Raw genomic sequence first — 14,852 nt, forward strand, 5'->3', positions numbered from 1 at the left:
AAGCACTATATTATTATCTCTTTGAATTGTAAAGTCACAACGATAATATCGAAAACGACTGTTTTTTTTGGCGCGTTCGTTCTTCAATGTCGTGTTCACCTCAAATGTCAGTATTGGATACTCTCTATCGAGCGGGTCTGCTTTGTATCACATTTAAGTCCTTATAGCTTGGAGGATGGGACATCACACGAGTTGAAAATATACTTAGCCGTTGACAGAAATTCATGAATAAGCTTTCTATTAACATGATAACAAATAATTATGTATTCTTTAATTCATTTATATTTTATATTTAGGTTAACGCATACAATATATATTTTCACATATTTGCCATTGCACTTTGCTCAGAATAAGGCTCCCTTTCTAGTAAATAGGTCAATCTAGAATCGAAAACGCAGGATAAAGGCCGTCCTACTCGCATGGGGAGGTTTGTGGGAGGCAACGAGAATAATTTCCTGTGAAAGTGTGATAATATTCTGTCTCTTTCCTTCAATAGTTGAGACAAATATGTGGGAGCGATGTAAATAAATAGAAAAAGTTACACCTTGATAGGAACAATTCCTAGAAAATGAATGAACTAGGTCAAAAACATGATGTCGATTATTGATTTACCGGAGCTTATTTACCCTAGGTATATGAAATGTATTAAATGATTTTAGAGAATTAAATGCGCAATTACGAACGGACATTACTTAATTAGAAAAACACACATTGTTTCATGTACGAAACACTTAATTTCATAGTTATTTATATTGATTACACCAATTATTTTAAAATAATCTTTGCAAAAAATAACAAATATTTTGTACCATGATCTCGATGGCTCTGATTTCTTTCTTGTCGTCTCCCCATGTGACTTTGGCGTACCTCTGTTACGAGTGCATAGTTTGGTAAAGTGTTAATGTTTTTTCTAGATATGTCTTATCTATATATAGAACATATTATTTAGTTTCTAATATTACTGTAATTATAATTATATGTTTAAAAAATATCATTAAATAGCTCTGGTTGAATCATTAACTTACATACATAAAAATTATGCAAAATTATTTTGATTGAAATGTATATATTACTACGATCTTAATATGTTACGTTGCGAATATTATTACACTTATGCGCTATGTATGATATTTTAAAGCAGAATGAATACCAAAAAACAAAGGAATGTAAGTTATCTATCAATATATATTAAGGGGTCGACTATTAACGAGCCGACCGAGCAGGAGGGGACTGTGTCAGCTGGTTACAGGATTAATGTGTCAGACTGCAATCGAAGTAAATTATGCACATTGATACGTGAACGATTGAAAGTAAAAACTGTCAAATAATAATATGTATAAGTCCAGGAATCATATATTAGAAAAAAGATAATATATAATAAAAAGTTTATTTTGTAAAGATTAATGAGTAATTAATGATCATTGATTGAAACGGCGTGTTCATTTAAAAACCAGTCAATGTTTTTATGTCAATTGCTGCGAGTAAGATGTTCATCGCATGTTGAAATATTTAAAATCAGAATTGAAATTGAAAAGACAAAGGTGCGTTATGAGTTATTTAAAATTAGCTGTCATGAACATATATATCTCTTTTATCCGCAAGAGTACAAAAGCTATATATTTGATATCTGTTTGACGCGATATTATCAACCAATGTATACATATAATGAGCTTGGAGTGTCAGTAATGTTAAAATAACCGCTTTTAATTAGATGCATGTGTATATAAAACATATACCAAAATAATAAGTTTAATCTCTGGAAACACTGATTTCATCGGAAATTTCACTGGGAGATACCTGATGTAATAAGAAGGAACTTTGGCTAGTTTTATTTTAGAATTATAATTAAAATATACTAAATATATTCATGACGCAATGTCCTACTACATTACAGTACCGAGCGCAGCCCTCAGCAATACTTACTATCAAAAAAGCTACTTAATACATAATTAATAAGTAAGTTAGGGTAAAATCTCCGAACTGAACAACAAGTTTTTTCACGAAAAATTTACGATAAAAATAAGTTTTGAACGTTAACGAAGCTGTTATCGCAAATTTAAAGTAAAATTTAAATGGATACACTGAAACACTTCCAGTGCGTTCATTGGAATAATGTCTTATAATCAAATAATGACATAAATATAAATATTGGACAACATCACATTACTCTGATCCCAATGTAAGTAGCTAAAGCACTTGTGTTATGGAAAATCAGAAGTAACGACGGTACCACAAACACCCACACTCGGTCGGGAATGGGACTTCGGAGTGGAGTACTACACTACTCGACCACTGAGGTAGTGTGACATATTTATCAATACCCGTTAGTAGTGCACAATAATTGTAATATGAGTCATTTCTTTTGTACCATTATGTAGCAGGCAACTAAGAAAAAATCCATTATATCGAGATGAAGATTTAGACATATGTCATGATAGTCACCCTTAACTCTATCGAAAAATAAAGAATTTTATTTGTAAAAAAAAAGTAAAGAAAAGTAACTGCCTGTAAATTTCCCACTGATGGGCTTAGGCCTCCTCTTTCGTTAAGGAGAGGGTTTGGAACATATTCCACCACGCTGTTCCAATGCGGGTCGGTGCAATGCAAGTGTGAGACAATATTGATGAAATTAGACACATGCGGGTTTCCTCACGATGTTTTCCTTCACCGCCGAGCACGAAATGAATTGTAAACACAAATTAAGCACATATATATATAGTGGTGCTAGCCTGGTTTTGAACCCGAAATCATCGGTTATGATACAAGCGTTCTAACCACTGGGCCATCTCAGCTCCATTTATTTGTGCTCAAATCTAATTTTCAAATTATTATTTTATGTATTAAACTTCTTATTACCACTAGAAAATTTTGAAATTAATTTGTTTGTGATATTGTATATATGTTAGATGTATGGTTGTGTATGTTGTTACTGTTGGTTGTCCTAATTAAAATATGGCTGAGTCATATTGAAAAAAATGACCTTTATCTTCCTTTATTATTATTCCTTTTTTGATTGGGACAGACTATACCTACAGTGTGTCCTGATACTTTTTAATAGGACGAGATACAAATGATATTGTGTAATATAACATTTTCTATATAATTTAAATGTAACGGGAAGTCTTTTTCTTCTTACGGCATTTTAAATACTAGAAGAAAAAGTGATTCCTCTAAACATTATCTATCAATATTCCAAGAGGAGACGTAGATAGATTTTGCTATGCTTAAGTAAAAAACTACTAACCCAACGGTTAGTATCGTTAACGGTAGTTATCGTTAATAGTACTTGGGTAGCTATGTTCCCTTCACAATTTAATCTTTATTCTTTCTAAATTAATTCAAATTCTGCTGCACCAATGAATCCATTAGTGAAAGAGCAGCAGTCAAACAGGCAGACTTATTTTCGCATTTGTGATATTAGTATAGACTTATAGAGGATATAAGCAGCAAAGCTTCGCAGTTTATGAATCCAGGCACTTGATGTGAGAAGTATCAGTAAAAGTATCAGTACCGTGCTCATATTTTTATAATATATAAATAACTATTTACAAGGAGGTTTTAATGCAATTTAACAAATCAACAATGCTAAGGGTACCCTGTAACAATAAAATGTCATAAATATAAAAAAAAAACAAACTATCATAAAACTGTCAGTGCGGGAAATTCTGAACAATGTTTCCAGTTCTACTAAAAGGAAATTGTTTTAGAAATAATGTCGCTTTTAAAATATTCAATACAAACAGGTACGTAAAATAAATACTTATTTTATAATTGAAGTATTATAAATTGCACTTATTGATGATTAAAACTCTTTGTATAATGTAATACGTCGCATGTTATAATGCATGTTTGTAAAAATAATAATTGTTAGAAAAAATTAATCCCTTTGAATCTTTCATCGAATTAATAAATACAAAGGGTTTCTGATTCAGTAGAAGATTTTACATTCAATAAGCAAGTGTAAAGCTTTTATATTACATAAGCGAACGTCCTGGATCCGAATGCATATTATGACTTTATTTTATTTCTTATATCAAAAATAATTATTTATTAATCTTGAGTATTGTCCTTTCGTCAATATTAATAACTTTTGTAAATCACACCTTTAGGTTCAAAATAATATAACTCTAGTCTAGAAATGTCGGGGAATGAGTAGTACTCAAACCGAGAGGTTATGGTATATAAAATAGTAGTAGTTGCATATATGTCGTACATAATTATGGTATGCGAAAATTTGTATTAAGAGTTTTATTACATCTCGTGTCCGCCTCAAATTCAAAATCGCGAAAAAATATTTCTATTGAGGTATATCACTTTGTAGGTATGTATTATCATACTTTCTACTCTTCTTTCTTTCTACTTATTTTTGCGATAAAGCGTGAATCAGCAACTCATTAAAATATTTTGCAATTTGAGTGGTTTTGTATTGAGTTGTGTGGATACAGAAATTCGTTGATGAATTGATTTTCAGTTTGTATCAGGAAGTCAGATTGTTTTCGATGGAGAAAACAAGGTAATAAATAATAAAAATATTATTGCTCATAAAAATAAATATAATTTAAATTTTAAGATATCCACTTTGTCCCCTTAAACTTAAGGGGAAGATCTATAAGGCAATGATCAGACCTGTTGTTCTATATGGATCAGAGTGTTGGGCTACAAAAGGAATGACAATTGCATGTTGCGGAGATGAGAATGCTGAGAGGAATGAGTGGTGTTCGCGAATGGATAGAGTAAGGAATGAGTACATAAGAGGAAGTTTGAAAGTGACACCGATAGCCAAGAAGTTATGTGGAAGGCGGCTATCATGGTATGGGTATGTAATGCGGGGAATGAGGAACATATTGTGAGGAAGTCCTTGAGAATGGATGTGAATGGATATAGAGGTAGAGAACGACCAAGGAAACAATGGATGGATTGTGTAAAAGACGATATGGTTAGAAAGAATGTTACTTGTGAGATGACGTCTGACAGAGAAGTATGGAAGGAAAAGACATGCTGCGCCAACCCTAAATAAAATTGGGAAAAGTGTAGGAGGATGATGAGGATTATGATCCACTTTGCTTTAAGAAATTCAAATTCCAATATTAAGAAAGCCAGTGCCATTAATAATGGCCCATTATAAAAAATTGTTATTATACCTTTTAAAACTTTAACTAAGCGCTAAGTTTGTACTAGGTATTTAAAAAATTAAATCTGATAGTACTTTTAAATTTGATGAAATACAAAAATAAATTGACCTATCAATATTAATTTCCATAAATTAATCATATGATCTCACTATAATTAATAATAAACCTTGTATTGTATTATTTTATTATCGAATAGATTTAATGATAAAATATATATATATATATATATTGGTACATACGAAACGAACATATTAAATGTTTATATTAATTTATTATATCATACACACATACATAATGTTGTCAATTAAAGTATTTTATCACGGCAATTAATATATCTCTTACATATTGTGGGTTCGCTAACACAGCTGATATTACCTTAACACCTGTCATAGTCCAATAGCTGGGACACCAAAAGTGGGAATGGATGACTACTACAAATCAAATCAAATCAAAATAAACTTTATTCAAGTGGGCTTTTACATGCACTTTTGAATCGTCATTTAACAATTAAGTGAAGCTACCACCGGTTCGGAAAGTAGATTCTACCGAAAAGAACCGACAAGAAACGCAGTAGTTACTCTTTTTCAACATTTAAAAAAATACAGTCATATTAGTTAAATACAATTATATATGTATGTAATGTCCTTACTTATATGCCTTTTTTAACCAATGTATTTTTTATAGACGATTTGAATGTACGAAACGGCAAAGTTAAAAATGTCTGCAATAATTTTAACTGGGAATTGAATCCGGAAGTTTCTAATCTGCAGTCTTTAAGATAAAGATTACACGAAACAAATGATCTCATAAATATCGAAGGCGCGAAATGTTATTGTTCTAGAAAAGTATTAGTTTATTCCGGTAGAGTCATAAAAATCGACGAAGGCTCCATGTATGATCGAACGGATATTTCGTCTACATTGACATTTCCGTTCATACGGAATAGGTTTGTGGTGTTATTCTTTAACCGCTATCTGATGTATGCTGTTGAATAGATTTAAAGAAATTTGATTCGAAAGTGTCTTGGATTTTGAAATAACATTCAGGATATTGTTGATTTAAAAAAATATATAGTTTAGTTATTGTGAAACAGTTGTATGTAAAGTTATTCTTTATTTCCATTTTCACCTTAATATTATAATATACATATTGTACAATTTACGGGTTATATGTAGATGGCCCAGATGATTTGTTAATACCGGAAAAGTGCACTGCCATTGGGATAGTTCCAGCATTGTAATCCCCTCTCGTACCTCTTAAACCTATGCACTCATTAAACTGGCAATTACTTTTTGGTAAATTTTGTATGGAGAAATCTGCTTAGCAAGCATATATTTCATAAGGCATAGGCCTTTGTTACGTCACATTGTTAGATTTAGATGTAATTTTCTAAAACAAATTGGCTCAATATAAATTTTTTTTTCGTAATACGGCATATATTATTTTTACCTTCAGCATCTGAGACATTGTTCAAAGTTTTGAAAACAACTTAGTAAAGTAAGTTTAACTTTAATCGGAAATAATTGGGCGACTAATTAGTTCATACATAACTGGTCAATATTTAGTAAGAATTATTTTTATAAGGAAGTTTGTTTGAAATTAATGTTCTACCCTACCTTTATACTTATTCGACGTGTGATATTATTTATTAATTAATTCTATATAAATAAAAAATAGTATTTTTTATGCGTTACTAAGTATTTCATAGGATTGTGATGAAACATTGGCGAGTGATATAGTTTTCTTTGCGTGTTTTCCTTTCATATAATTGTAATGCTGTATATCTATTACATATAATATCTGGAGTGTCTGTTTGTAATATTAAAATAACCTCTTTTTACAAAATACGTATCTATATACACGGTAAATAGATATTGGCTAATCTCTGGAACTTCGGAACCGATTTTGAGGGTACTATCCCAGGCAGATAGCTGATCTAAAAAGGAGTAACTTAGGCCACAACAATAATTTTTTTGTTTAATTTAAACGCGCACGAAATCGTGGGCACAGCTAGCATTAATCGAATATAATAGTTTCAAATCAAAATATGTTCCCTAAATTTTGATACAAGATTTTTGTTGATTCTATTTTTGAAAAATAGTGATAAACTTATCTTATTAAAAATACACGTCACAGTTGTATTTGCGTATATCGATCGTACAAAGAAATTAAAATAAGAAAACTAAAAAATTAGATTAAATATTTATAATTTTTAATTGTTATGTTTGAATGACGCATTTACAACGATGTTTTAATGCAATTTGTGTTTTTATGTTACTTTTTATGTAGGTAATTGTTAAATGCAAACTATTTGGTGAAAAAGGAAAATAAAACATTGTTAAATGCTTGAGCCCTCATGTTAAGTGGCCATCAACGGATAAATTGAAATTTTGTTGAATGTATTTTTTGTTTAATCATTAATACATTTTATATTTTCATTTCGTTTTGAGCATACGGCTTTTAAGCGTTGATATAACAATAAATTTAATCTGTAAATCCACGCGATTGGTTATTATGATACAGGTTTATTGATATGCTACTGAACGCGTGATACGAATCTTCTGAATTAAGTACTACACTTTTATCTATAAATAAAAAATGTTGGAAAACATCACATACATTACCCTGATCCCAATGTAAGTAGCTAAAGCACTATTGTTATGGAAAATCAGAAGTAACGATGGTACCAACCACAAACACCGAGACACAAGAGAACATAGAAAACGAATGAACTTTTGCATCGTTTCATTCTGCATCGACTCGGCTGGGAATCGAACCTGGTACCACGGAGTTCAAATATAAAAATAATAATATCTTACAATATTATTTAGTTTAAATTCTAACATACATGGTTACTTTTTTCATTTATAATATCAGTATAGATTAAGAGTAGTGAATCGGAAAATAAAATCCATTCGCGGTTTTTTTATTAGTAGTATATAATAATCCCTATGTAGTATATAACAAAGGCGTTTGTAATTGTCTGTGCACTTAGATCCTTTAAAATACGTAACGGATTTAATGGCGGTTTAACAGAGTGATTTAAGAGGAAAGCTAACGTTTTTTTTACACGCATATTGTAGAGAGGCTTCCAAGGTTTGGAAATAATCATTTTTTTGTTCTTCGGTCTAAAAATGTTATTTAATTGTCTCCTGTAAAGCCGGAACGGACCGGAAATATTTTAACTTTAAATGAAAATACCTTATTTAGGTAGGCTTTAACAAGCATTTTTAAATCGTCATTTTACAAACTATATTAAATGAAACTACCGCCGGTTCGTACTACATATTTTATTTTTCATCATCTAAGTAATCTTGTATTCAATAATAGGTTTTTTTATTAATTTATTTTCAAACATGTTTTAAATTTATGAATTGGCAACGTTACAAATATCTGCGGAATTTATTATAGAAACGGATACCTTGCCCCAAGAAGGATTTATTGACTTCGCGGAGTCGGAAACTTGTCTTTATAAGATGACCCTTGCGTCTCGTGTAGATACAATGATTATCACTGATTCTATCAAAGTGTTATGTTACTGTGAACAGTGTGTGTATTGTTGTCAATATATTGTGAACAAACAAGCAACAGTGAATATTTTGTTAAAAATATCCCAAAGGGAATCTCTAGCTCCAAACTTATAAATAGACTGAAATGTTTTGTAAAAAAAAGGGAATAATTGCGTTAGTTTACAGCGAATCTACAGCGTTACACCACAGTAATATGTCATGTGAGTGATATGATGATGACATACTACACGTGCGGTGTCAATATCAGTTAGTAGTCTAACTTTGCTAACCGCGTGTGCTGCGGAGCTGAGTCATTCTGTCAGGCATGATAAATTATTTAAAATTTTGATTCAATATCATTTAATTATTATACAATTTCAGTAATTACAGCTAGGTTGCTTTTATTAACCTTTTTCAAATGTTGAACTACAATCATTAAAAATTACATACATATAATAGAACACACAAAATATTTATTATGAAAGCATACAACAGATAAATAATGGAATTAATTTACTTTGTATTTGATCATACAAACCTCGTAAAATTTAATTAACTTAGCACTCTCGATCTATCAAATATTCGCGATCCGTTTTGGTGCATGTGGGCTTAAGGCATAATCCGTCAAACGACATGGCTTTTCAGGATGATTAAATTGTTATGATTATTAAGCTCGATGTAATTTCTAGCAATATACATTCTGTATTTGCGTCCGTTGGTCCACGATCAGCCGGTCGATCTAATAATGTTAATTGGATTATAACTTCATATTAAAATGTATGCACGTTTCAATTTGTAACATAAAGCCCAGTTGCTAGTATTATGCATTATGTTTCAATGATTTATTATTTGACTTGGAAAATAAAGGCGAGTGCTGCCGCGAGAGAGAGAATCCTTAGAATTAAAAAGGCACTGCCTTTAAATAAATTCTTGAAGACGATTAAAACAATAAAGGATTTGTTATAACTTCTTTGGCCTCTAAATTTATTTGTACCAATATCATTAAAATTCTATGACATTAAAGTTTTCTTTAAACCATTTGGCAGTGCGTTTAACATTTGATTACCTCAGTTCTCACTTAAAAGCGTCTGGTCCCGATTACCTAACCCTGTGGCGATATCATCGCACTTTATTGATTTTCTTTTTGACATTTACGCGACGGACCTTTCATTGGATTATGTTTTTATGCTCTCCGGTCCACTCGTCGATACCATCCATTTTTTTCATCACAATTAACTTTGATACACGTACTGTACACGCGCAGAAAGCATTTAATTCTTTTTCATTTGAATTTTTTAGTTCGTTTATCATTTTAAGTTTCGTGAAAGATAGGATTAAATTGTGGTCGATTAATTACGTAATCGATTGTAACTTTGACCGTCTAAAACTTTTCGTGGAACATTTGCCATGATTTCCGGTTTTCAGTAGACCATCTACTTAGCTGTCATCGTTTACGATACTCAGAACCACTGTCGTTGATTGATCTTGTAGGTCAATGATTACCTCTGAGGGTCGGTATATAACTTTGCGTATCAGATTTTTATTATTGATATATTAATACAAGGTCATGTAAACGCGTGACGTTAGAAAAGGAAGGCGTTACGGTATACGTTATATACGTACCTGGCAGCATCGTAATTACCGAATAAAAAGTTATTTGTTACGTCGCGTCGCTGGTACCCGGTGACGCGTCATAGAAGAATCTAAATATAGATTAAGCACGATTTGAGACTTGAGGCTTTTTAATGTTACAAACTACTCAAGCTCTTGAACAGTTATTTGGCACGGCTGCCAAAGTGTTAAACAGCTGGTTATGAACAAAGAACGAACGAACGAACAAGGCGGAAATAATAGTGTTTGTTATAAAAATGCTAAAAAAGGTAAAGTAATAGCTTGTTAATATGTCTCTGCAGGGCTAAGCCTGATGAGCACAGCGGGCGCCTCCCGCATATTCCACAATACTGCTCCAATTTGTCTTTAGACATATGGCGCTGGTAACTACATTAATTAGCCATTCAATTAACAGCCTAGCCTTTAAAAGCGACGTCGTTTAATCAGCTGCCTGAACGACAAATACATCTTCCGTTCATAGAATAAGGTATTGGTATTGGAAATAGATAGACTTAAATAGAAAAAATGCCACATGTCACAAGTCACAATAACAAAACAAATACAAAAACAACCTTAGTGTCCAATTATTATAACTACTATTTATAAGAAATATAATTGTTTAGTTTGTTAAGTATAGTTCTACGAATTTGCCAAATTGATGTATTTTTCACGAAATTTTATATCCTCTATATATATCATCCACTCTATTGTAAGTCGCCGCAAGTTGGTGCTCCGACGATCAACGTCTACATTGTTGAGCCGGTCGTTATAAAAATTGGTATTCATAAAACTGTTGGGCTCTGCTAGTATAGTTTGATTTCAATCATTTGCCTTAAAATTATTTAGTTTCACTATGAATATTTTTAGTTATAATTGTAAGTTTTATAGAAGTATGTTTTTTTTTTCTCGCAATTTGGTTTTGGAGTGGAAATTATTTTAAAATTCGATTTTGATTCGAACCGGGATTTATTCATTACTTAATTAACTCAACGAGCTTAAAAAGGCGAAATAGTGGTTGGGATGCATTTCAATATTTAATTTAGTCGTGTTTCATATCGATTATTACTTGGCATTTCCTTGGTGGTAGACTTTTATGCTAAGCCGTCTGGGTAGGTACCACCCACTTATTCCATATTTTATGTTATAGTTTGGATGATTGATGATTTGATTTAAACAATAATTACGGCACAGGGGCTTTAACATCTTAATTTAGTAGAAATGGTTAATATTTATTACAGCGCCAAAGCCTATAGAAGGTGCTGACCACTGACCGTAAAGGTAACCTTTATGCATCTAACTACATCTTGAAAAGGTCATTAAACCTCAAACCAATGTGAGTAGCTTTGCTCTAATTAATTAAGGTGTGTCTACGTTTTTTAAGTTACAGTGCTTTGAACTTGTCAAATTAAATATTATATAAGTCGTTAATATAATAATAGGTTGGGGAAAAAGTTTCTTCGTATTTTATATGAAAATTCAAAAAGTTTTTTTTATAGTTTATTTACATTTGACTAAAGTATGTAGGTGCTATTTTGTTACATAACTTTTTGCCATCTTGTTGGTAGTGACAAGATCCCATTGCTGTAAAAATTTTGGGGCTTCTGATCGAAAAACTGCGACAAGTGGTTTTGGCAGTCCTCTCGTGATGTTAACCTGACACTGCCTAAGGAATTCTGCAGAGACCGAAACAGATGAAAATCTGAAGGTGCAAGGTCAGGAATATACGGCGGATGCATTAATACCTCCCAGCCAAACTCTCGTAATTTTTGTTGAGTGGCTAAAGATGTGTGAGGTCTAGCGTTGTCATGGTGAAAAACCACACCCCTTCTGTTGATCAATTCTGGCCGCTTTCTCTCAATTTCTTGCTTCAATCTCATCAATTGTTCGCAATACAGTTCTGAATCGATGGTCCTGCTGGGCGGTAACAGCTCATAATGAATGATGCCCTTCCAATCCCACCATACACACAGCATTACCTTGTTGCGAGTTAATCCGGGTTTTGCCACAGTCTGTGAAGCTTGACCGGCCTTTGACCACGATCTTTTTCGCACGTTCTTGTCGTATGTGATCCACTTTTCATCACCAGTTATCAGCTTCTTCAAAAATGGTTCGGTTTCATTACGTCGTAATAAAGAATCATAAATGAGTACACGGTTCATTAGGTTTCTTTCAGTGAGTTCATGAGGCACCCATATATCGAGCTTTTTTGTGTACCCAGCTTTATTCAAATGAGTCAAAACCGTTTTGTGGTCAATTGCCAGTTCTTCAGCTACATAATAGTTAGTCGGATAACTTCTAGAAATTAATAAAATCGATTAAGTGTACGTCCAGGACTCTTATTTATCTAAAATTAAAATACAGTCTCCGTCGGAGCTTGTTGTCGTTTATGTGCTGTTGAAAATATTTTGTTCTTAAAAGTTTAAATGCCGGTTGTACTAAGCGAGAACGTTTTTCTCTATTTAGAATTTACATTACGTTAAAGGTTAACTGAATTAGTAGGCCTACCGTATACTTTGAGGTTATTCAAAAGTTTTTTAAGATTTAAGGAAACTACATATGTTTAATTTTGTTTTAATTTCATTTCATTGTTAACTGCAAGTCAAAAATTTGACGCCAAAATTATGAAGCTTTATTTAAACTTTTTTTTTATACAGCTCTCTCCGCTCTCTTACGGGCCAGTAACCTATTTCCCTCTTTAAACTTATTATTTGTTTAATTCTAACAATTAAAGAAATTGCTATCAAGAATCCTCTTTTTTCTGCAAATCTACAGGTAGTGTGACCATAACCTTTTTTTATGTGCACCTGTCGTCCATATATAGATTTTTGTCCCATTTTTGTCACTGGGACAAAAATTGGCTTTCGTTATTAATATGTCCTTACAGGAAGACCATAGTCCTGCAGTGAGTTTATAAATGTTTCCAATTTTTGTTTTAGGTCGTTGCTGTTTCCGTCGATTGCATACTTGAATAGAAGAGTGACTTATAGCGGGAAAAATACATGTTGCAAATGTCCTGGTGCTGGCGGCAATAACACAATAGTGTTCCAGAAGTACGTGCCGCCGCCGAAAAAATCACACGATGACAAAAATATGAGTTTGGATCGACCGATGTCACCGCATCTCACCATATACGCACCCACCCTGCCAGCCATGACGTCGATAGTGCAGCGTATAACTGGTTCGATTATTGTGAATTTTCTTGAACATCATTTTTGTAATTGTAACGCTTTATATAATTTTGTTGAGATAATACTTACTCTGTTGTGTGTTGGTAATTAATTTTGTATAGTTTGATCAAATCGATACGAAATGAAGCGTTACAGTTACAATGTAACTTTTAGGTTCAAAATTATTAGATACGTCTAGCAAACTGCATGTACACACACATATTGTTTGATGTTAGATAATTTCACAGCATAGAGCATAATGGCGTTGTGCGTGTAGGTAATAACATATTATTCATTTAACAAAACAAGGTTTCTTAGTTTTGACCCACTTATCTACCTGACTAGATTCTTATGGCAGTGGTAGGCCATTTGCATGTCAGCAAAACAATACTTAACGAAAGAAAAATATTCTTGATTCAAACACATATTTTGTATTTGTTTCAGGTATTATTGTAACATTTTACGCCCTTCTTCTATCAGGCGGTAGTCTGTTTCTGTCCAACGGAGTCGAAACCTACGTGTCTATGATTCAAAGTCTAGATCTTAATAGACTTTCAATTTTCATCATAAAAATAATCCTGGGTGCTCCCTTTGTCTATCACTACTTCAACGGCATTCGCTTTTGTATGTGGAACGCTGGGAGATGGCTCGCGATGAAGGATGTCTATGAAACTGCAAGAAAAAGCTTCATAGCAACCGCAGTTGTGACATTTATATTTGCAATACTTTGATCAGTTTTTCTTTTATATTTTATCGTTTCACCAATTATATCATTTTAATTTTAAATGTGTTCTATTTATTGTTTTAATAATAATAATAATATAATAAATAACTTTATTGCACACATAATACAATCAAAGAAAATCACACAGATACAGCAAGAAGCAAACTTAACACTAACATACAAAGCGTGCAAAGGGCGGTCTTATCACTGAACAGTGATCTCTACCAGACGACCCTAAAGAAAGAAGCTTGCAAACTCAACGGGCTAGTGCAAAATAAATCACAACAAAGCAATATAAATACACAATAAATATACATATATACATACATTAAATAAGGAACTGATTCAAAGCTAAATTTTAAATTCAAATTAAATAATTTTATAAAGACTCGTTGTTACCTGCAAGACTGCCTGGGTAATCAAAGATAATAAACCGAGTAACATAATACTTCTTACTTTGATAACTTCTAAAATATTAGTAAAGCGACATTACTGACAAAATCGTATAAGCCAAAGCCAAAGCCAATATTATGCCATGACTATTAGCGACATCATATCCGGTTATACATTGAGAGGAATTAAACACCCGAACCATTCCTATCGGAACGTCGTTCGCTAGTTTCTGCTACGAAGTCTGTTGGCAATGGCAACCGTAGTAACAGAAAGAAAAGAGGAATGACGCCATAGCAACGGGCAAACAATATAACGG

At 32.3% G+C, this 14,852-nt stretch overlaps 1 protein-coding gene across 1 annotated transcript; it reads left to right on the plus strand.

Moving 5' to 3' along the window:
• Positions 1-3,629: 3,629 nt before the first annotated feature.
• On the plus strand, positions 3,630-14,205 carry LOC124542844 (succinate dehydrogenase cytochrome b560 subunit, mitochondrial-like). The gene is made up of 3 exons (XM_047120727.1): positions 3,630-3,743; positions 13,189-13,430; positions 13,864-14,205. The coding sequence occupies exons 1-3, from the start codon at positions 3,673-3,675 to the stop codon at positions 14,148-14,150; spliced, it is 600 nt and encodes a 199-aa protein (XP_046976683.1). The 5' UTR covers positions 3,630-3,672; the 3' UTR covers positions 14,151-14,205.
• The last annotated feature ends 647 nt before the right edge of the window (positions 14,206-14,852 follow it).

This window comes from Vanessa cardui, chromosome Z (assembly GCF_905220365.1).
Source record: "Vanessa cardui chromosome Z, ilVanCard2.1, whole genome shotgun sequence".
In the NCBI taxonomy this organism is placed as follows: domain Eukaryota; kingdom Metazoa; phylum Arthropoda; class Insecta; order Lepidoptera; family Nymphalidae; genus Vanessa; species Vanessa cardui.